The following is a 23,921-nucleotide window of genomic DNA, read 5'->3' as shown; positions in this document are numbered from 1 at the left end:
CAGAAGGAGACATCCAGTGAAATAAAGCTGTAAGGAAGAGGGGTACTTGAGAGGAATGCCCTGCAAGGCAGCTGTTGTGAAGGAGTGTCAGTTCATGAGTTAATTATAAGTAGTCATAAAAACAGAAGGGTCAAAAAAAGTTATCTCTGCATTAGCATTCTTCCTGCTTATTTGATAGTGTAGGTGCTAAAGAACTCATTAGATGTGTCTGGGATTGTGATTTCCCAGAAGTTAACTTTTGTGTGAGGTTTACTACAGTAGAATGGAATGGCTCATAAGCTATACCACTTTGGATTGCTGCAAAAGCAATATTCTTTTTCAATGGTCTTTCGTATGATATGTTCCCTGCAAATAAAAAGCTGACATGGTAGAGGTAGAAATCACCTCTCTTCATTTGAAGAGGTTTTGGCCTACTTTTACCGGCTCTGCCCCAACTTATATTGCTGTAGGTGTGCTTTCCACTGTAAAAAGTGGTGTCCACAGAGGGGTGTCAAAAAAGTCAATATGGGAGCCATAACCATGCAATGGAAGGCCAACCCTTTTTCACTTGTGGACATCCCTGAAGAAACTACAAAGAACTTAGGACCAAAAATGCTATTTTGGAATAACTTTCCATAGTGTGGTATTTTCCAAATGGTTATGCTGACTGGGGATGATGGGGGTTATAGTTCTACCCAACTGGGAGCAGCCAGGTCAACGAAAGACTTGCATTAATTTATTTATATTCAATAAATAAAACATATAGGGCCACCTAGTTGACTGACAACTCAAAGCAGCCTCTGGTGAGCTAACCTGTTTGCTGTTGCAGAAAGACTACAAACCAGTCTATTCTATTCTTAACATCATGGATTCCATCTCATCTCTAGATTCTTCACCAGAAGCCCAGCCCAAATACATCAAAGATGGAAAGCGCTATGGGAGGCGGTCTTTACCAGAGTTTCAGAAATCCGTGGAGGAATTTGCAGAGGTGACAGTGATTGAGCCTTTGAACAAGGACGCCCGCTCATCCCATCTCTCTAACAATGACTGTGATGAGGTAAGGATTTAAAAGTAAGCCACGTGGATAAAGAGAAGGAAGACTGGAGCTAAGGTTGAAAATCCCTCTGTGTGCATGTGTGGAAAGTGTTTTAATGTTTCTTTCAAGAATCATGCATTTATTGTCTCTGTTGCGTGGAATTTATCATCCTCTACAGCAGTTTTTCTCAACTGTGGCAACTTTAAGATATGTGGACTTCAACTCCCAAAATTCACTAGCCAGCATGTATAAGTCCAAAGTTGCTGGTTGAGAAACACTGCTGTAGACAAAAGAACTAGAGTTTTGCTTCCTGAAGTCCATCTCTTCATACTGCAGCTTATTGGTTTCTGGTTTTATAGGCCCCATGGAAAGGCATCTTGAAAGAACATTTTGGAAGGAATTAAGAATGAAGCAGAAAATGCAGAATGCAGACACTGCTGAGAAACTCAAGTAGAGCTAAAACAACACAATTATGTTGCATCTTAAAATCAACAGGTTACAGTGGCATAAGTCTTTATGGATCCTGATCCACTTCATCAGAGGCACAGTTATACTCCTGAGAAAAGAATATTGTGTTAGGGCTGTGCAAATCTGGGAGGGGTGATTTGATTCATAGAGTCATAAACTTGGATGTGACCTAAGAGAACATCAAGTCTAACTTCCTGCATACTGCAGAATTCACCACACTATCCTTGCTAAATGACTATCTAGCCTCTGTTCGAAAACCTCCAGTGAAGGGAAAGAAACCATTCCATGCAATAACCTGTTCCGCTGATTGACACCTTTTACTGTCAAGAAGTTCTTCCTAATATCTAATCTGCATCTACATCCTTGAAATTTCATCTCATTAGTTCTAGACTTGCCCTCTGTAGCAAATAAGAATGTCCAAACCCTCTACAATGTGACATTCCTTCAGATATTTGCTGTCATGTTCCCTTTCAACAAGCTAAACATACCTAGGTCTTTTAACGTACCTACATTCTTCGTAGCACTTGGTTTCCAGTCCTTTCACCATCTTTGTAGGCTTTTTCTGGACTTGCTCAAGTTTATCAATGTCTTTTTTAAACAGGAGTATGCAGAACTGAAAGAGTACTCCAAGTGAGGCCTGACTAAGGCAGAATAGGGCGGGATAATTACTTCCTATGATCTGGATTCTTTGCTCCTCTAGATGCTCTTCAAGATGTCGTTGGCCTTCTTTGCAGCTGCATTACACTGTGGGACATGTTGAGCTTGTGATCTGCTAGTATACCCAAGTCCTTCTCATGTGTGCTGTCCCTGAGCCAGTTTCTCCCATCCTGTACAGTTTCTTTCTGAAAGTTTCTTTCATTTTTCTGATCTAACCTAGATTCATGACTTTACATTCCTCCCTGCTAAATTTCATTTCATTTGTTTCTGCTCACTATTCTAACCTAAGTCTTTTTGAATTATTTTTTTCCTCTCCTCCCTAAACTCCTCCTGTGGAGTTTTGAGCAAAGCACTCTACAAACACACATGCCCACATGCTTTTCCAAACAGCGTGGCTACTTTGCTTCTACACTAAAGAGAAGCAGCCAAATTGCTTTTCTCATTTCTGCTTCGCTTAGCACCTCTGCAACCATTTCCAGAACTTTGTATAGAGGACTCTTCCAGCTTTTGCAAGCAAAAGAGAGGTTGCGTGGAGAAAGTAAGAGAGAGCAAGAAGGTTGCAAAGTGATTCACTGCTTGCTTGAGGAGGAGAATGGCTATCATATAAACACCAAGCAATTATCAGAAGGAAAGGAGCTATGATGAAAGAAGAAGCGAGAAACAACATTAGTGTTGGCCATTTTCAAAATAGTAGGAATGATGGAAATAATCTTGCATTGATGAGCTAGTCAGTATGTTTAGTGTGATAAGAAACCTTAGGCTGTTCAAGTTCTGAGAAACAGCATTAAATCTTCTAATGAATTCTAACTCAGTTGTTTTGGAGTGAAATCAGGGATTGTAATTCTGCTCAAGGATAGCTGTCCTGAGATCAATGACTGACTATCCTAAAAGATCTGAAATGTCCCTCTAACTGGCTTTAGGCTATTGTCCTTTCTGATGTGAGTTTTGTGTCTGTTTATTCTTCTACGCAGTTTGTCCAACATTAAGTGTATTGTGACAGACAATGGTATATACCACATTGGAGGAGGAATTCAAATTTGCCAGCAATGCATGTCTTCCCCTTCTCTTCACCACGGTTGTTGGGAGTCCTTTGCCCACTTGCCAAATGACTCATGCATGGTGAAGGCAGATATGCCTGTTTCTCAGACTTGGGTATGAATGAAAACTGTGGCTGACATGCTTGTATGACTTAGCTGGAAAAACCCAGCCTTACCTCTGTTTTCTTGACACCAAGAAGTCAGTTTTCAGGATCTATTGCTGGAACATTGTATGGCTTCTTCTTCTTACATGCAAAATGACCCTGCTGAAATACCAAATGTACAAATGACATGATGACTGGGTTTGCACAACATGTCTAATTAAAGTTTTCTATGGTATGGTTCAGTAATACTGAATCCTAAAATAAAATAATCAGAGTCTGGCTTTGTGCAGTATGTCTATAAGTTTGTCTGCAAGAAAACGAACCAAGCTTAAAGCTAAGTAAGCTTAGCATGCTATACAAAGGCTGTCAATAAGTCTTTAGCCTATTAAGCAGGTTGTGTGGATACAGGCATTGTGAATCAATTCCCGCTCCCTTGACCTCATTCTTGGCCCCACTTGGCTCCCAAACTTCTGCTCCCCCCAATGTATGAATTCCTTGATGAAGAGACTCCTGCAGGAAGAATCAAGAAGCATTTGTTTCAGCTCTGGTATGCAAGTAGCATGTTTCATTTCTCCTCAATGTTGTTACATTATTTGTTCACCAGTAGGCTCTTTGAAAGTGAACAGGCCAACTATTCTCTGAGATTTTTTTTCTTCCCAAACCACAGCATGCTCATTGTATTGCTTCCATCCTGCATTTGATGAGACAGCCCCATCCCATCATTATGTGTTCTGGATCCCTGAATTTGGTTAACATCTGCTGGCAGAATTTGTTCAACTTTTTTGTGGTTCAGTATTCCACATGTTGCTTAAAATTTTTCAAGTTTTGACAGATGCCCTAAAGCAAGAGACAAGAGCCATAGCCAAGTCCTTTTACCAAATATCATTTTTAGGTATTTACTAATTATATTTTAAATATAAACTATTCATATAAAAATCAACTAATATAAATATAATATTATATTTATAATATTAATATAGGAATAAATGAAATATATTTTAGATATTTACCAAATATCTTTTTGACCTGCAGAATTACCATTCCCTAGTAGGGTTCTTTGCTCTTACAGTTGCTTCTGAATTATTTCTACAGATCAAGTGGATAGGAACAGATCAAATGTCTGAAACAAACATGTATTCAGTGTGCAAAGTCTAAACTTATATTTGCTCATGTCGAAAACACATTGAAAGACACAGCCTAATTCCTATCCAACTTTCTTTCTAAAGTTAAAGGGATAAATACCAGAGCATCATCCAGCTTAGCAAATGCCAAGACCTTACTGAAAGATTGATCAGTGTTCCATATCAAATTGTTGAAAGCTTGGAGCACTTGGGCAGGGTCTTTAGCACTTCTTTGGCCTCGTCTTTTTATGCCCCAGGTCAGGTATTTATAAACTTTTCCTGATGACCCAGCTTTTGTCTTGGGCACAGGAAGAATGGCTGGAGGGAAGAAGCAGGTCTTCAGTGGAGATGCAGATTTCATCTTTCCCAAGGACCTGGTCTTGATGTCATCCACTCTAGAGGGGTATGGGGAGAATCGATCCCTTGGGCTGTACTTCAATTCCTGCTTGAGGGTCATGTACAGCAGCTGCCCATTGATGAGAAGAGATTCAGGAAGTTTCTTTCTGAGCTGGAAGTTACATTTCTGATCCCAGGAGCTGCCCCACTCACTCTCTTGCACTCTTTCTTCATGTGTTTTTCTCTTCATACCTGCTTTGACCTTCACAGAAAGATCTGACTGGCCACCTTGGGAAACATAATGTTGGATTAGAAGGACCCATTCCAGATTGGTCCATGAGGGCTACTTCTTAGGAAACAGACAGGGAACTGGAGATTTTGTGTCTTGCCGCTCTATCTCAAGCTGTAACCTCTTTTCTTGTCTTGCAGAACACTATTAGACCCATAGAGAGCTAGGCCTTCTCTGCACTAGATAGTCAAAATTCCTTGATTCCAAGACATGATCTTTGCCTTTGGAAGGCAAATCTCTACTACTCCCACCCTTAAATATCCCAAACCCCAAAATGGCTTATTCATTTTTTAGGAGGGGGATATTACTATTCCTCCCCTTAAAAGCCCCCTGAAAATGTAAAAAACAACTCAAATTGTGTTGTGAAAAAATAACCATTTTGCCAGCAAATTTCATCTCCATGATCTCAATGTCTGCAAACAGGTGTTGAGAACTGCACATGGCCCACAATCCGTGAGTTGTCCATCTCAGTTATAATCTACCACAAGAACTCCAATAGCTAAGCAGATTTTAAAAATAGATAAACGTGAAATAAAATGGCTTCTAATGACCTCAGTCTTAAACTCTTACTGGCACAGCCCCATCCTGGTCTCTGTTTGTAGTTCATGCTGAAATGTGTTATGAATCTGGTGACAGGGTGTAGAAAAGGATTGTTTATTGCCATTGTATCTTTTGCTTTGCATGTTGTCCTCCAGCTAAAGTTCCATTGCACATTGTAGCCTTCATCTGCTCTGATAACTTTTCTCCTGTCCAATTCTTGACATTTGTCTATTCAGCCAAATGGAGACCTTCTTTGTACAAAGCTAGTTTTGCTGAACTGTGAATCTTCTTCCACAATCTTTCAACAGGCAGAAAAACCTTGAAAAGAGTTTGTTTCCAGAGAACTGGAGGAAATAATTGATGTAAAACATGAAAGCAAATGATATGAACCAGAAATGAGACGTTGGAAGCAAATAATGATGAGTAGACAGACATTCTCATATATCTTTTATCTCCCCCATGTGTGTGTGTGTATGTGTATACACACATCCCTCTGATAAAGATGATGGAACCACAGTACCTAACACTTCATAATAGTACCTGATATTCATTTTGGAGTATACTCAGCCATGAAATGCCTCCAAACATTCCCTGTGATGGCTTTCTCTTCTGTTATCTCTTTGCTATAATAAGCGGGAGACTTATAAGTGAGTTATGGCTGTAATACGACCTCCTTGCTTAATAAAACTGTATAGAATTGATGAGGAAGAAAGTAAGCTGGTAAATGCTGCAACAGCCAATCAACAGTTGGAAAAAGCTGTGTGAGTTATCCTGGTCAGTCAGTGCTACTGGAATTGCCATCTTAAGTCTTGTTCTACTCCTAGGTACCTTCCAAAATTCAGGGATGATGGGCACTCACAAAATGTGGCCAGCATGAGTGGAGCCATAGCATGGGACAGTTACTAGTGGCTTTCAAAACTATGGTGAATTTCTTCTTGCCTTACTCTCTGTTTATCCCCTGCCTCAAAATGGCAGGAGATGGAAACTTAACAGTGCAGTCAGAGGGACCTTCATTAGCTGCCAGCAAGAGTGGATTGCTGGAACTGCATGTGGCCCAGGAGCTGCAGACTGCCCACCCTTCTTTATTAGGGCAGATGCCAAGAATTGGATCTGGTGCTTTTTGCTCATAGGATTACTTTCCTGGGATACCAGTTTTTCATTATTGCATTTTAAGCATAGTGCTGCAGAACCATTTTGGAAGCTCCCAAATCAGACTGTAATATTAGGCACTGAAATGACACCTGGAAGTAAATTATGGGCAGCTGACTACTGGGTCTTTGCAATACTCTGCCTGTAGCCCTGCCATTTGCCAATTTTTATTCTGTTCTGGGCTGACCTCCTGTAAGTGGCTTTTACAAACCATGGTGTATCCAAATAAGTCATCTTCAGATTGGGTGAGTTAGTTCTTACAGCTGGGCCCTTGATCATGGATTTGCTAACCAGCACAGAGAAATTAATCCATATACCCTGCAAGTCTGTGTGTGCTGTGTTGACCTTGGAATTAACAGTGAGAGGCTTCCCAGAAGGACAGAACAACTGTGCTGTGATTTTATTCTTCTCTGTCAGTTGCAGAAATCAATGTAAAAGATTAGTCAATGAACGAAAGTTGGTTGGTCAGTAGCCACAATTTTCTTCTCCAATTCTGTTGCTAAGAGATTTCTCCCCACACAGCTCTTTTCACATAAGGAGTTACATAATGATATTTCATGAGCCCATCAATTAAGGATTCCTTTATGACTTCCTGCTCAGCTTTCACCTTGAAATGAGCCATTCTCCACTTTACTGAGCTACAGAGAGTTTCCTTCCCAGAGAAGTATTCTTTGAGAAGTGACAGCATATTAAAATCTATTTTGAAATCTATTAAAGTCTAATAATCTCTTTCCAAGTATGCAGATTGATTGTGGCTTCAGAATGGATTAATTTGGGAAGTCTTTGGGAAGTTCTCAAGGTAGATCTGGATATACAAGAGGTAGAGCATCCAAGCTAAAGGTTCTCTTACTTTGCTTCTTTCCTCCTTGGATGTTCTTTCCAAAGAATGGAACTGCATTTGGGATAGTGATCCCTTTGATGGTTATGGGAAAGAAGATCTTTGGACAAAGGCCAAAGTTGCAACCACTGAACCCAGTCCTCATACAGCTTTAGGAAGGACAAAGTTGAGCCAAAAGAACCAGTCTGTAAATATTTTTCAGCTCAAATACCAAGTTGCTGCAGTTGAACAATGAGTAAGTATGGTGTTGCAGTGAAGATGCTGAACTAGGGCTGAGTGAAGTTGCAGTGAGGATGCTGAACTAGGATTGAGGAGATCCACATTTTGTCTCATAGTCATGGTACCTCTCATAGTCATGGACGCTTACTATGTGATTTAGGTTTACTATGTGATCTATCTATCTATCTATCTATCTATCTATCTATCTATCTATCTATCTATCTATCTATCTATCTATCTTACTAAACTTACTATGTGATCTATGCCAACCTACCTGAAAGGGTTGTTCTGGGGAAAAACAGAAGGACAGAGTGCTATGTATAGTGCTTTGAGTCGCTGGAGGAAAGATAGGATACACATCAAACAAATAATAAATCTAACAAATAAAAGAGTAAGGGAAGGAAATAAATGATGGAATGTTCTTTTTACATCCCTATCCATTAATCGTGGAGTTGGAAAGGGCCATTAGGGCACTGTGCAACCCCTGCTCAGAGCAGGAATCTAAATTAAAGCATCCCTGACAGATGGATGCCTAGTTTCCACTTGAACACACCCAGTGAAGCGGAGCCCATCATCTTCCTGGGTAATTGGTTCCACTGTCAAACTGTTCTTATTGTTAGGCATTTTTTTCCTAAATGTTTGAAGAGAACTATCACATGCCTCCTTAGTCTCCATTGTAGTATATAATCAGCTTCTATCTATCAGTTTATCTATCTATCTACCTATCTATCTCAGCAGTCACTGACTGAAACATAATCAGGGTCTTCTAGAATTAGCACAAGGTCTAGCTGTCCCAGCGCTGCAGTGGTCAGACAGATGTCACTGGGAAAGCTCATAAAATGATTCAAGGCACAAAGCCATGCCTCTGCTTATTTGCTCTAGGATCCAGCAATCTAAAGTATACAGTCTCTAATTATAAGATTTGGCATAGTAATTAGACTATTTGGATGGATTTGCATAACATGCTTAATTGGTTGTTGCATTGATCTATTTTATGAGTTGGCACAATACTTTCCACAGACTCGTATGCTAACCAAATGGGCTGGATATGCATTACACACAAAAACATCCAAAAAGCTAATCTTGTTTAAAGATAATTTGGTGTAGTATGTTGGGCAAATGCAGCTGTTAAACGGTTACTCTTGTTGAATGTGGTGATAGTCAATATTTTACTTGATTTAAGAAGTTGGGGGGGGAAGAATTGGTGTCCTGTGATTATAAAATCTTAGCAGTAGGAAGCAGCTGGCTATCCTTGTGTAGGTTCAGAAATTAAGCAGGTTCAGCCTGGTTAATACTTGGGTGGAAGATCAATAGGAAAGCCCAGGGCTGTTTTTAAAGAAACTACATTAGGAGCTGAGCTTCACTTGAAGGCACTTTGCCTTTTATCATTGTAAAAAGCTGTGCACATTTCACATTACTGTGATTGCTTAGGGCATCTGGAATGTGACTCCATAAACATGAAGAGGTTCATTACAAAATAAATGATCCAAACTAAGTATAGGCCTTTTGACCACGTATGCCTACATCCAAGGACTCGAAGCACGACTCCTGTTTTTGCTGAGCATCTGAGATGGGGAGTGGGATAATTTTGATTTTGTTTTTTGCTTTGGAGACAGCCTTAAACAATGGCTTCATTTAGCTAGGGATTAACAAACCCTCTGAAAGGAAGATGTGACTCAACAGTCAGTGTGTATCAAGAAAAGCTCACTGAATGTATCAAAATGCAAAATTTACATATGTCTGAGGAATTTTTGGAATCAGCCAGAGTTACATTTCACTAAAGTGCAGTGCAACCAAGAGAAGTTGATGCATCCCAGAGCACATTTTACAGCAACCAGGCATGATTTTAGGCTTGATTCTTATGTCACAGAGTTTAACTAAAAGTGCCTAGACATCACAAAATAATCTCAGCACGGTAACAGTGCCCTTGATCATTTTAATTAATGTTATATTCTGGGAGAGAAGAAAAGGCTGTCGTACGGCAGCAGATGGTTGGGTGGGAGAGTACTCTGATAGAAAGGAGGAAAGATTGCATTAAGGAATTCTCAACCACAGATGCTCCTGTAGGTTTTGAGTTTGGTCATTGTGAAACTTTCAACCATCTGTTGTTTGGGCTAGCAAAGGCTGTGGGTCTATCCATGTAATATATTCCTGGAATCTAGCATGGGTAAGACCCCCCCCCCCTAATGTGCATGACCCTCATCCAGCTGCAGAACAATAGCTGTCTGTATAAGAGTACCTGGCATGACTGGGGGAGGAGGAGGTTTATGGTCCACAGAATCCATAGAGAGTGTCTCCTTTTGTCTTAGCTGCAATCTGTTGGCTTGCCTTTTGGGGCAGCCATTTTGGGTTTAGTGACCTCTGACCTCATTTGCCTTCCCTTCACAATGAAGCTCTTGTTGAGCATCGGGTATGGTAATGAGGAAGCGTGTGTGCAAAGGAGATCTGCCAGCTGAGACTGGTGTGGCAGCATCTAGATACAATGGGGGGCCCTTAATCTGAACTGGCCAAGTGGAGATGCTTGCGAAAGAGCAGACTTGCCAAAAGAAAGAGCTTTGCCATTTGTGCTGATCGGCCATCAAAATTAAGTTGAGGTTGACAGGTGCTTGGATTGTCCTGGTGTTGATACGGATTTTCAGAATATCATAGGAAGGGTGTTCTTTGATGAAGTCCATTTTGTAGGAAGGCAACCACAGCATCATCACCCAAAAGGCCCCCCAGGTTTTTTGTATTTCTTTTTCCCTCCCCACTTCTTTTTCAAGTATCCTTAACACTTTTCTGGCATTTAATGCATTTTTTCTTCTTGCAATGTTCTGTTCCTCAAGTTGCCTCTTAGAGAAGGAGAACTTATCTGATATGAGGAGGGAATTCTACGGGGGGGGGGGGGGGTTTGTTTTATAAGGATTGTCTTGAAATTACACTATAGCATGGGCCCATAATTAAAACGAATTATTACTAGTTACTAATATATTTTTGAATGTGTTTCACACTTTGTGATTCCAGAGCGTAATCTCTAGTGGTTCACAGCTAAGACATGTATGCTGTATAAACCCTTGCTTACACCTTAAATGCTCAAGCTGTTAGGATATACAGAGTTTGAAATTGAGATCATAACTTGTCACCCTAAATGTACATTTAGTAGAGGCTTATACTGGGCACAGTTGCGGTTCTGTGCAATCACAGGGCTCCTGAGCTTCAAACCTGGACTTTATCTTTGACTAGAAATGTATTTCAGAATATGAATAAATTGTATTCTGCTATGACTGCATCCATAGGAGCAGTTAAGTTGTAATAAGTTTTAAGTGGAACTCCAGAATAGCCAGAAGCATCTGATAGAGAGAAGAGATGAGGCTTTCCTTCCCTACAGAAGTATGGAAGGTACTCCACACCAAATATCCAGGGTAGATTACAAAAACTGGAATCCCTAATCCAAAATAAACCTGTATCCAGAGTCTAAATGTTTTGTAATTTGAATGGTGGCTAAATATATATAAATTATTATTTAATTAATTTTTTAAAAAAGCTTAATGGACTACAGTGCTGCTTGTCCTCCATATGTGCATATGAATTGCATATTCTCAGGAGTCATAAACAATCTAAAAGAAAGATATCTATCTCTTTCTTAATAATGACAATGTTTCAGTAAATGGACTAGTATTTAGTATTCACCCTTTCTGTACTTCAGTCATTTTCATTGCAGGTCACTTGCCCCTGGTTCCTTAATACTGTTGCTGTTGTAGAGTAGGGTAAATGATATGGGGTAATTCTTTGTAAACTCAGCTGATCAAATCAGCTCTCAGTTTTTCTGCATAGGCTCTTCTGTTATGCTGAAAGTATCAGCTTATATTATCTTGTGATGTGCATTTCTGATTTATGGGCTGGGTTTACCCAACATATTAAGCCATATATTTCAATTAAGAAAACACAGTTGCTGTGTTCACCTAACAAGCTATGTAAAAAGAAATGACATATTACAGTGTAACATGATGGTTTGGGGCACACAACCTTTGAAGAATCATGACCTACCCAACCTTATTTTAGCCTAGTGTAACTTGGGAATTGTGAACTAACACAAAGTTTTGTTTGGAGTCAAAGCCCATATTCCATGAGAGGGATAAATTTTAGAAAGCGTTCCATGAAGGCACATTTCCTTTTTGGAGATAACCCAATTTTTACCGTATGGTGATCCATATGGTCATGCTACATCTTGAACGTTTGTCCCTTAGGCCCAACCAAAAGGCCTCTGTGAAATAAATATGGAGATTACTTCAGGAGCAGGCATCAAATGTTAATCCAGCCTCCCTTGCTCTCCCTCGATGTGGGAAGGAGATGATAACTGAACATGGAGGACACTGCACTGGGTCTGATGGCAGTTCTTTCCGATCCAATATGCTCTATACAGAGCTACCCTTGAAAAGTTTCTGAAAGTTGCATTAAGTCCAAAAGGTAATAGCTAAGTCCTTACCTTATGCAAGGCACAAGTTTCATATCATGACTATATTGAAAGATTTACATTGGTTGCCATTTGCTTTCTGGACACAAGGTGTTAGTATTGATATCTAAAGCCCTAAACATCTTTGGGCCTGTTTGAGGCGTTGCATCTTCCATTATAAACCTATCTGGTTGTTAAGATCTGCAAAAGAAGGCCTTTTAAAGATGCTCCTCATCAGAGCCCTATTTCTCAGGGGCTTGGACAACTGACATTGCCCAGGGTGAATTAGTGCTATCATCTTTCCTTTCCTTTCCTTTCCTTTCCTTTCCTTTCCTGTCCTTTCCTGTCCTGTCCTGTCCTGTCCTGTCCTGTTCTGTTCTGTTATAATTTTGAGAGCCAGTTTGATGTAGTGGTTAAGGCACCAGGCTAGAAACCAGGAGAGTGTGAGTTCTAGTCCCACCTTAGGCACAAAGCCAGCTGGGTGACCTTGGGGGAGTCACACTCTCTCATCCCTAGGAAAAATGCAATAGCAAACCCCTTCCGAAATCTTGCCAAGAAAACTGCAGGAACTTTTCCAGGCAGTCGCCAGGAGTCAACACTGACTTGAAGGCACCAATTTTTAAAATGACTTTATTATATTAATTTATGTTTTTAAAGAGTGAAAACTGTTTAAACTGTCATTTGATTTTAGTGGTATATAAAATTAACAAATATTTCTGGCATGCAGGAGAGGACCTGCTGTCGCATAGCTCCAGGCAACGCATGCATTCCTTTGGGAACTGTATTTGCTCCCCATGCTCTCTCAGTGTTTAGAGAATCTGTAAAAAATATATGTCAGGCTCTTTGGTAACTGCCTAAATGAATCTTTTCCCCACATGATTCTCAGAGTTCTCTTTAGCAAGATTTATTGAGATGAAAGAGGTAGGGGTACAAGAATTTCAGCAAGTGAACTATTTTTAATTTAAAACCAATATATCTCCATGTATTTTAGGGTGGAGACTTTTTTATTGTCTTTCTCACAGCCCTGCTATGAACCAGTGAAGAGTGGTTTGTAGCTGCTTGTTTATATTAATCATCTCAAAACTTTATCAGTCTGGGAACCAACTCTTACATTGCGTCTCTTTCACTAGGTTTTAAACTGTTCAATGATTTCAGTACCTGTTTGGTATTAATTTGAATATATGTTTTTAACATTTTACATTCCATTTTTGTTTTTGAAAAATTGAGTGCTTGCCAGAGGAGAAGGGCAGGGAATGAATCAAATAAATAATTTCTGTTTGCATTAAAGAAAGAGAAAAAGATTGATTAATGGAGGAGGGAGGAAAAACCATATATATCCAAAGACTATACAATTAACCCAAATATTATCCTGTGTCAAGCATGTACAAAGACCTTAATGTGATTATTTCTAAAACATTAGTGCTGAGAAGAGTAGCCTGTTCATATCTAGCATGGTCAGAAGTAATGACATAATCTAAGGCAGCGTTTCTCAACCTTGGCAACTTTAAGATGTGTGGACTTCAACTCCCAGAATTCCCTACCCAGCATGCTCTTAAAGTTGAGAAACACTGATCTAAGGCAACTCTTTCGAATCTCACGCCATCTAGATGTGCTGGAGTTCAGTTCCCTTGTTTCTCCATCCACTGTAGACTTAAGTCTTCTGGCAGTAATGATCTCATCTACAGAAACCTTGGCACAGGGAAGGTAACCATACGGGACTCCCGTCTCCTCAGCTTTCCAGATGACGAGGCACAGAAACTACAATATAGAAGTTTTGAAAGGCAGAGGATCTGATTCAGTTCCCATTATTCTCCTGGTAGTGTAATTAGAATAAACATGATTTAAATTTTGCCTTAAGGCATTAGTTCCTTTCCTGGGTACTTGGCAACTCTTCCTTCAAATCTATTGGTCAGATGAATTCCGAGTTTTTGTTTCTTTTGTGTTGTTTTTCCTAGATGCTGTTTTAAAACTCTGGAACCTAAACATCCTGTTGAATATATGGGCTCTTTTTTGCAGCTGTGGATATAAAGAATGAATTGCTTCACAAAAAACAGCTGCAGAGGCAGGTCTCCTAGAGGCATTGGGAGGAGACATTATATCATTTCAGTTACAACTGTTTTGATGGCTACTTTAAAAATAAACCAACCATAACCATTACTTGACACATAAGATGAGTCTTTGCTACTGTCGGATTCTTCCAGCTCAAAGATTTCCATACAGAATGACAGATGTTAAGAAGAAAAACAGCTCCCAAATCCTGGAAGCAATCGTTCTAGTTCCAGATTTACGGGATTTAGGGGATTTAATCTAGGGATTAGTTAGAGGGTCCTCTCTTCCCTCTGCAGTTTGGAAGTAGCATGTGTACCTGAAAACTAGAAATGAGATTGTTTACTCCTCGGTCCCATCCATATGCAGAATGGGATGGAGGTCTGAATCTTGCAGCAAAAGGGATCTGCTGCTGTGCGTGAGGAGCCCTCTCCTAACCAACTGCTCGGATCGTCTTTTCAATGGGTCACAGAGTGATAGAATGCATTGGTCTCGTCCCTTTCCCCCGTGCCTTTTTAATGTAAAAATGGACCCTTTTTTCTGCTGTATAAGTGAATGGGGATAGACCTATTAAAAAACAATGTATCCCATTTGCCACTTTACTTTGCTTTTTTGATGGCTCTCATGAAGGACAAGGTCCTTGAGTCCTGATAACGCAGAGACCTTGTCTTGATATTCATCTCTGTCCTTAGATGGCTTGTTTGTTAGGTGGTGACAGGACAACTTAGTTGTCTAATCTTTCTTGGGTGTGCAGGAAGCTGAAAGGGCTCCCCTAGCCTTCTGTGAGCAGCAGTGGCATATTTCTGTGCTGTAGATCCAGCACACAGGTACAGAATCTTTCTTTCTGCTCCTTCCTCTGCTCCAGTTGCATCGTCACTTTCTCCTCTTGCTTGCTTTTGTCAAGGGAAGAGATGTGATGTTTACATATCAGCAGGAAGATGTACTTTTCCCCACTGGGCCGTGAAACCGCATTTTAATGGGCTAATTGGAGAGAGAGGCTGACTGTTATTTATGCACGTACATTAAATATGAAATACTTTCATATTACATCATCATTTCATTATTGGCACGATGCCATCATTATGTAATTTACAGAAATGACAAAGCGGCACAAAATTACATGATTTGTGTTATATGCCTAAAGACACCATTACACAAATGATGTAAATCTTTGCCAAAATTGGGCCTGTGGAGTCCATTCTGTTGAGGTCTGCTAAATCAGAGTTATCCTGTATTTTAAATCCATCCATGCTGTGTGAAGCCGTACAATCCAGGACGCTGTGATGATCCTGTTTGCTTGTTCTGTATCCTCTTGGGGAGTTCCTTTCACTGCTCATGCTCAGAATCTGAATATATGGTATAATCCTGGCCAGGCTACATGGGTTATGCTCTTTGCATAGTTGAATTCCTGTGGCTTTGATAAGGGAGGGGCAAGGAAGAAGGGCATTTTACTGTGGCATAATGAAGCGTCTATTCTTGGGAGCCTAAGAATGCTGCTCTCTGGGCATGGGCCTCCTCGGTTTTCCCCTCTGTAAAATGGGAATGTTGAAACATTCTTGCTTGTCCTAAATGCTGTGTCAGTAAACAATGGCATGCTAGGGAATGTGCCCAGCAAGATTTTTCTGTCTTTTATATCAGGGCTGCCCAACCCTTCTCTCTCAAAGTTGAGACACATCATTTCTTAAAGGAGGAGTCTTTGAAAACAAATAGCCCAGCTCCTCAACTTAGCACCCACATGTATTAATTTTGTCCATCTATCTGACAACTTGTTTCTTAATCAGACCCTTCTGCAGCTCTTTGTGTTCCAAGTGGAGTTTTTGTTGCTGAAATGACAGCAACTTGGGATTGGTGAGAAGGAAAATGACTTAAAATCTAGTTTGCAGATGACATTAAAAGAAGGAGATGTGATCATTTTGGTGAGAATCGGAAAGGCTGTGCCTAAAGAGCCTTCATGAAAACTTAAATGATGAAAGGTGGGGCAGAAGTGGGGTATTTCTATTATTGGTAGTTATTTTTTATTGTAGAATTGCCTTTAAAAAAATACCAACGAATCTTGTGTACCTTAAATGCAGCAACCTCTGGTGGCAGAAGTTTTCATGAGGAAGGAGCTAATTTACTTAGCTGAATTAATTGAAGTCCTCACATTATTAAACACATCTACATCTGGAGTAGGAAAATTTTACTCTTGTTTGGTCTACACTTTCATCACAGTTATCTGTTACATTTTTAAGGTGCCACCAGATTGGCACTTGTGACCCAACGGATTAATGTGATTACCTTATTCCTATTCTGGGGTGTAAACATTTACAGGTAGTCCTTGATGTACAACCATTCATTTAGTGACTGTTCAAAGTTATGATGATGCTGGAGAAAGTGATTTACACCAGTCCTTGCACTTACGACCATCGCATTGTCCACGTGGTCATGTGATCAAAATTCAAGTGCTTGGCAACCAGCATGTATTTACAATGGTTGCAGCTTCCTGGGGTCACGTGGTCACCATTTGCGACCTTCCCAGGGGGCTTCCTACAAGCAAAGTCAATGGGGAAAGCTGGATTTGCTTAACAACCATGTGATTCACTTAATGACTGCTGCAAAAAAGTCATAAAATTGAGCGTGACTCATCATCATATTTATTTTGGTCATTGACCAATAAAAATAGATACAATAAAACAGACACAATATTATCCCTTTCATCAATAATTACTAGCAACCATTTGTGGGCGAAGCTTACACATTATGTAGCAAAATTTTGCAACTTTTAAAGAAATAGATCTGTCTTGATTATTTAACAAATAATGCAAGTAAAAATTATCGGAATGCCCGGGGAATTTAAATAAAAGAGGGGTAATCAGCTGAAAGCAAATGTCCCTATAATACTGACAATAGCGTGACTCACTTAATGACCTCATCACTTAGTGATGGAAGTTCCAGTCCCAATTGTGATCGTAAGTCAAGGACTACCTGTACTATATTACAATGAACTTTTGTCCCCTCTTGTTTTTTTATTTAGCATTGGCAATCCCAGGACAGTGAAGAATATGAAGCTGAAGGTAAGAGAAGATGATGCTATTGTTTCTTTTAAAATAAATGGAATAGAAATTGGTGCTGGAGAAGCTTGATTTGGGGGCAGGGAGAAGAGGGATTTTTTATTTCCTACATTAAAAAATTGTTTAATTTTCAGGGCTTCAAAATTGCTGTTACAACCCAATTTATTTAACACATTACAGTTCTGCCTTTCATCATATTTAGGATTTTAGAGAGTATACAATTAATTGTAACATAGTACAGATGCCTCTTGATGAGGGTGAAAGAGGAGAGTGCGAAAGCTGGCTTGAAACTCAACATTAAAAAAACTAAGATCATGGCATCTGGACCCATCAATTCCTGGCAAATAGAAGGGGTAGAAATGGAAGCAGTAACAGACTTCATTTATTTGGGCTCCAAGATCATTGCAGACGGAGACTGCAGCCATGAAATTAAAAGATGTTCCTTGGGAGGAAAGCTATGGCAAACCTAGATAGCATATTAAAAAGCAGAGACATCACCTTGCCGACAAAGATCCGCATAGTCAAAGCTATGGTTTTTCCAGTAGTAATGTATGGCTGTGAGAGCTGGACCATAAAGAAGGCTGAGCGCCGAAGAATTGATGCCTTTGAACTGTGGTGGTGGAGAAGACTTCAGAGTCCCCTGGACTGCTAGGAGGTCAAACCAGTCAATCTTAAAGGAAATCAGCCCTGACTGCTCATTGGAAGGATTGATAATGAAGCTCAAGCTCAGATACTTTGCTCCCCTAATGCGAAGAGAGGACTCTTTGGAAAAGACCCTGATGCTGGGAAAGATTGAAGGCAAAAGGAGAAGAGGACGGCAGAGGATGAGATGGTTAGATAGCATCACTGAAGCAATGAGCATGAAACTGAGCAAACAGGGAGGCAGTGAAGGACAGGAAGGCTGGCGCGATATGGTTCATGGGGTCACGAAGAGTCGGACACGACTTAACGACTGAACAACAACAAAAGTACTGATGCAACAATAAAGTAATTTTCTTGGTTCAAACATTGTCAAGTGCTTTGGAACAACATGTTAAGATACAGTCTGTCTCCAGATTATCCACAGTGAGCAGAAGCCAGACTAGAAGAGGTGCATAATTCTCGTCTGTATGTTACTGGAAGATTTGGAGCAGTCTAAAGTGGCCCATAGGAGCTAAGCAGATCCTAGTCCTTGAGCAGATAATCAACTGCATTGTTGATACAACGTTCTAGGTTATGTCCACAACAAGCAGTAATGGACAAGGAAAAACATTACTTTAAAACTGGAACATTGGAAGACAATTTTAAACTATCTCAGCTTGAACTAGAATTGAGATTAAGACAACATGATGATGAAGAAACACCATATAAAGCAGCTGTTTTATCCTGTTCATGCCACAGTTAGAAGGACATGCAGATGAGCCTTATGGTTCTCATTTAACCTACACCAAAAAGGTTTTCTTTTAACTAAGCTCTTAATTGATTTTAATTGCTCAAGGAACTTATTAGACAGTATGGTATTGACTCTCTATAATAAACAATATAGGATGGTGTAAATTATTTGAAATCAAATAAGCAGTAAGGAAAAGCAATCAGTTTTATATTAGTATAGCTAGACTTTCATCAAGGAGAAAATTGACAAGAGTTTAGAGTTCTCAAAAGATTCACCAGCTTTATTTGTGGTTTTTCCTCTGTGTGCCTTTCTAAATGTTGGGGTTTTTCTCTCCCAAATCAAGCTTCATTGCTTTCTTTTTAGGCCAGTTGAGGTTCTGGAATCCTGATGACTTGAATGCATCCCCAAACATCTTCCCCTCTCAGGACTGGATAGAAGAGAAGTTGCATGAGATTTGCAAGAATCTTGGAATCTCCCGAGATGGTCACTTGAACAGAAAGAAGCTCTTCTCCATTTGTGAGCAGTTTGGTTTGCAGAATATTGACACCCAGGTACCTAATGAGAATTCTGCCCTGCACTGCCCCAGGTCAATATAAGTGCTGGGAAATATTCTTATTTCCTTAACTTTGCAAATTCAAGCATAAATATATTCTCATAGGTTGGTGGAAAGTACTCTGAGGCTTATATGTTGCAGGTAGCCTCCTAAACAAGTTTTTATAGTTCTCCAACATTGTGCTGCTGAAATTTCGTAGCAAGCCACCAATGACATGGCTTCCACTGATTTTTGCAGAACACGAAATAAAGCAAGTCTATTAAGCCTCCAATAGGCTCAATACAAATTTAAAACTTAATCTTCCATGCCCACAGGAATAAATGAAATGGCCAAACAGTCTCCCCTCCACTTCTCCAGGGAAATCAAAACCTTTCCACCCCATGCCCTGCATCCCTCAGTTGACAAAATATTCTTAACATTATGATTTTGCTATCTCTGGAAGCAAAACAAAGGAAAAAAGGTACTCCTAGCTTCTGTTTCGTCACTTTACGGTACAGGGTTAGGGTACCTTATGTGCTTTTTGGTCTGATCTAACAGGTTTTTCACTATATTTATACACACACACACACACAAACATACACTTAATACTTTGGCATGAAGTTTTTTAAGCTGGTCCTTCTTTAGGATAGGAAAGTTTGTTTGTTTATTTATTTGTTTATTTATCAAACTTGTCCCCGCCCATCTCCCCCCAGTGGGGGACTCTGGGCGGCTTACAACAGATTAAAACAATAAATAAATATATAGTTAAAATTTATAAGAAAACATTTACACAGAGTAAAAGGAAGAGGAAAAATCCAGGAGGCCGATAGAAGCAACACCAGGCCTCTAAGGGGCTAGCCAACCCCATATTTGGTGACCTCCCTCCCCTTGCCACAGTCAAAAATTGCAAAAAAAAAAAATTGCCACAGTCAAAAAGCTGCAGAGACTGATAGATGTGGTCCTATGCATTTTGTGGAAACATTTATCAAAGTAGAATTCTCATGAAAACAAAGCTACAGAGCCTTTCCTTCTGAAACACAAGATCCAGGTCTAGCCATATGACGTGTTAGCTCTGTTGTCAGCTAGATGTTCCGCATTTAGGTATGTTTAAGACTCAGTCCAGTAACTTCTAAAAAACAGGAAAAGCCCCTTTCAGGTTCAGCTTGATTCCCAGTGAGTTCATGGATGCATTTGTGCTGTTTTCCTGGCAACAGTATTTGTCAGTGTTTTGTCACTGTTGCCTTCTGGGATGTTTTGGGTCTTCCCAGCCTGGCCTACAGCCCTGGGATTCCCAGAGAGTGTCCCATCTACAGTAAGTATTAACCAGGACCAACCTTACCTAGTTTCTAAGCCTAGATGAGGTTAGCCAGATGCTGCCACCTGCTGTTCCCCAGCCTCATATTTCTGGGTTTCAAAATCCCCCAAGACTGCATCGGTGAATTTCAACTGCACCAAATTTTCTGAACTACATTAGGATTTCTCCACTCCCTCCCCCCATGATGCACTCCAAGTCTAGTGGTTAGTTTTCACTGACTTGAATCATTTGCTTCCTCTCAGATGCTGGAAGAAGTATTTCGCAATCTCGACCACAACAATGATACAATGAGCATCGAAGACTTTTTCTACGGGTTGTTTAAAATTGGGAAGCCTCTCCCACCTTCTGCCTCAACTCCATACAGGCAATTGAAACGGCATCTTTCTATGCAGGTGGGTGCCCTCAATGCGCTTTCTCCAGGCACATCACTAAGATATTCTGCTCTGCGCTCCAATCAAATTTAATTCAGTCTAGGTCAAGTATTCCTGAGTTTCGCTTTGAAAATAGCACTTGTAGCACAACTGTAAGGACAGTGAGGAAAACATTCTTGCCAAATATTTGTATCATCTCATTGCCGTGTGGCATCATTTTTTTTCCCCTCTTGGCTGAACTCTCTTATTCCTACTTCTTCTTTCTTTCTTCTTCGTCCTGAGAGTTCACTGGATATTTATAGATGTTGCTGTTTAATTGGCTGTGGTTGGCCTGGTGTGTATGTGCCATCATTATCAAGAAAATCATAAAGCTGGTCTAGAAACTGAGAAGTGAAACTACTGATTGGCCTTTATAAAACAAGGGAACGTGGCAATGGCTCAGTCTTAAACATTATCCTGAGACCTTGTTGCACACAGACATCGTAGAATCATAGAACTGATAGCACATAGAGTTGAAGGGCCCACAAGGATAATCTAGTCCAGTGGTTTTCAAACTTTTTTATTTATTTTTTTATTATTGAAAAGGAAAAAAACCACATAGAAAGTGCTTTAACCAAAAAGTGAAAGAAATACAAAAAAACCCCAACGTGTTAATATTGGCCCCCTCACTCCTCGCCTTCCGAAGGCCTTGAAGACCTGGTTCTGCCACTTGGCCTGGGGTGGGGAGGGAATACTTCAAGCAGGGGGATGGCTAGCCCTGTAGTGGCCAGCTCTCCGCAGCCTGATTTTCCATCTGCTTGGATCTTCCTTTCTTTAATATTGTTTTAAATTTTGGATGTTTTATGTGTTTTAGATGTATTTATAGTTTTAATGTTTTTTGTAAGTCGCCCAGAGCCCCCTATTGTGGGGGAGAGGGGCGGCGGAGAAATCCAATTGAATGAATGAATGAATGAATGAATGAATGAATGAATGAATAAATAAATAAATAAATGTTATTATAACACGGTGTTTTTCAAACTTGGCAACTTTAAGATGTGTGGACTTCAACTGCTGGCTGGGGATTTCTGGGAGTCGAAGTCCACACATCTTAAAGTTGCCAAGTTTAAAAACACTGATCTAGTTCGACTCTCTGCAATGTATAGGAAAACCAATTAAACTGTCCATGGGGGGTGGCTGTTCAGCCTCTCTTTGAAAGTCTCAGGAGGTGGAACATCTGGATGCGCCCAGGGGTTGCTTATTTGGGTTTATGATGAGAGAGCAAACCATATCTGTAGCTTAAATCTTACTGAGAGGTGAAGCTTTTGGACTATACCATTACAAACATGGAGTGTGGGATGCTCAAATGGAAATACTTATCTTCCTCTAGAAATCAAGCACATCAAGATGAAAGATTCCAAATTAATCAACTTCCTGACATGATTTTTTTTTCAGGGGGCACAGTTTATAGGCTGGAGCAGTGTTTCTCAACCTCAGCAAGTTTAAGATGTGTGGACTTCAATTCCCAGAATTCCCCAGCCAGCGATGCTAGGGAATTCTGGGAGTTGAAGTCCACACATCTTAAACTTGAGAAGGTTGAGAAACACTGGGCTGGAGCAAAACACAACTCTCTCTCTCTCTCTCTTCCCCCCCCCCCCACCTTCCAGGCCTTTGATGAAAGCGGGAGACGTACCACCCCTCCATCAGCAATGACAAGTACAATCAGCTTCCGTGTATTTTCCAGCCTGGATGATGGAATGGGTTACGCTGCTGTGGAACGAATTCTTGATGCTTGGCAAGAACACGGCATAGAGAATAGTCAGGAGATCTTGAAGGTAATGTATTCCATTGCTACCCAGTTAGTAATGTAGTCTCAGAAATATATCTGAACAGCAGATTCAGAGTATTATTCAGAATCCACAAAGGATTTCAATGGGCTGCCAGACATTTAGATCTGGGGAGGATGCTGAGAGCAATTTGTCAGAAAGCTTTCATCTTCCTCAACAATTACACACCCCAGGGCTTCTGGGTGAACTGATGTGGTGCAGTTAAAATGTGGATTATCCGGGCCTTTGTGAGCAAAGGTAATTCCCAGTTGCAGCCTAAGCTGCTTGTCTCCTATGCAACTCCCAGCTGTTTCTGAACCTCTTGGAAATGTTTCAGGCCAGCATGCAGTTGGATCGGTGTTCAGTCAGGGCTATGGCCGCCACAGGACCTGATTGGTTCTTCCCCTGCCTCTTGTCCCTCCCATCTGTGCAGGGACAACAGCCCTCTCGGTTAGCCCCACGGCCTGCCTTTTTCTTCTAGAGATGGTTCCTTCCCCACTAGTCTCCCTGCCCTTGCATTCCCAGATGTTTGCACACATGGATGGCTTTCCCTTCCTTTGGCACCAACAAAGGTCCTTCTGTTTTCTTTTTTTCCCTGTATTGTACCATCGGTGTGCTGAGGCTTCAGTAATCAAAGCAAGGGAACAGGTTGTCTTTTCGTTCCTACCTGCCACCGTAGGTCCATGCAAACTTCGTTGCAAGGAAGAACTGATGGCTCAGCTTCATAGAAGCAAAAGTAACCTTCTTTGAAACGTTATAGCTTTATTCGAACATGTGGATTTAGATTTGAGAAAAAAAAGAAAGGAAAGCTTTGCAGTACTGTGAGTAGGGGTGGGAAAACAAAAGTAAAATGCTTTAGCTTGGGCAGAAATGTAAGAAAGTAAGGTTTGAATGGAGCAATGACCTTCCAGAGCAGTGTTTTTCAAACTTGGCAACTTTAAGATGTGTGGACTTCAACTCCCAGAATTCCCCAGCCAGCATGCTGGCTAGGGAATTCTGGGAGTTGAAGTCCACACATCTTAAAGTTGCCAAGTTTGAAAAACATTGTTGTGGAGGATGAGAAGCAACAGGGCAACTTAACAGAACATCACTGGATCAACTGCAAGATAATTTTTAAAAGGCAGCTGCTGACCAGCAGAGAAGATCGCAGCCAGGGCGAAATGGCTGAATAGGGCAGCGACCAGCTGCTGGAGTGGAGGGGGCGTGCCAAGTACTATAGTCAATCAGA

The 23,921-nt window shown here is 40.5% G+C and overlaps 1 protein-coding gene across 6 annotated transcripts in view; it reads left to right on the top strand.

Annotated features, from left to right (window-relative positions):
• NIN (ninein) overlaps positions 1-23,921 on the top strand; it is a 121,025-nt gene that overhangs the window by 48,340 nt on the left and 48,764 nt on the right. For all 6 annotated transcript variants that reach the window (XM_088149644.1, XM_088149645.1, XM_088149647.1 and 3 more), the window contains 5 exons: positions 867-1,036; positions 17,265-17,304; positions 19,037-19,224; positions 20,763-20,912; positions 22,535-22,702. In XM_088149644.1, coding sequence (XP_088005770.1) covers positions 867-1,036; positions 17,265-17,304; positions 19,037-19,224; positions 20,763-20,912; positions 22,535-22,702 — 716 coding nt within the window. The remainder of the gene's footprint in view (positions 1-866; positions 1,037-17,264; positions 17,305-19,036; positions 19,225-20,762; positions 20,913-22,534; positions 22,703-23,921) is intronic.

The sequence above is a fragment of the Python bivittatus genome, unplaced genomic scaffold (genome assembly GCF_059951505.1).
Source record: "Python bivittatus isolate LINGU-HERP-01145 unplaced genomic scaffold, Pbiv_v1 ctg000580_np1212, whole genome shotgun sequence".
Classification (NCBI taxonomy): Eukaryota; Metazoa; Chordata; class Lepidosauria; order Squamata; family Pythonidae; genus Python; species Python bivittatus.
This window is presented reverse-complemented; position numbering and strand designations above follow the sequence as displayed.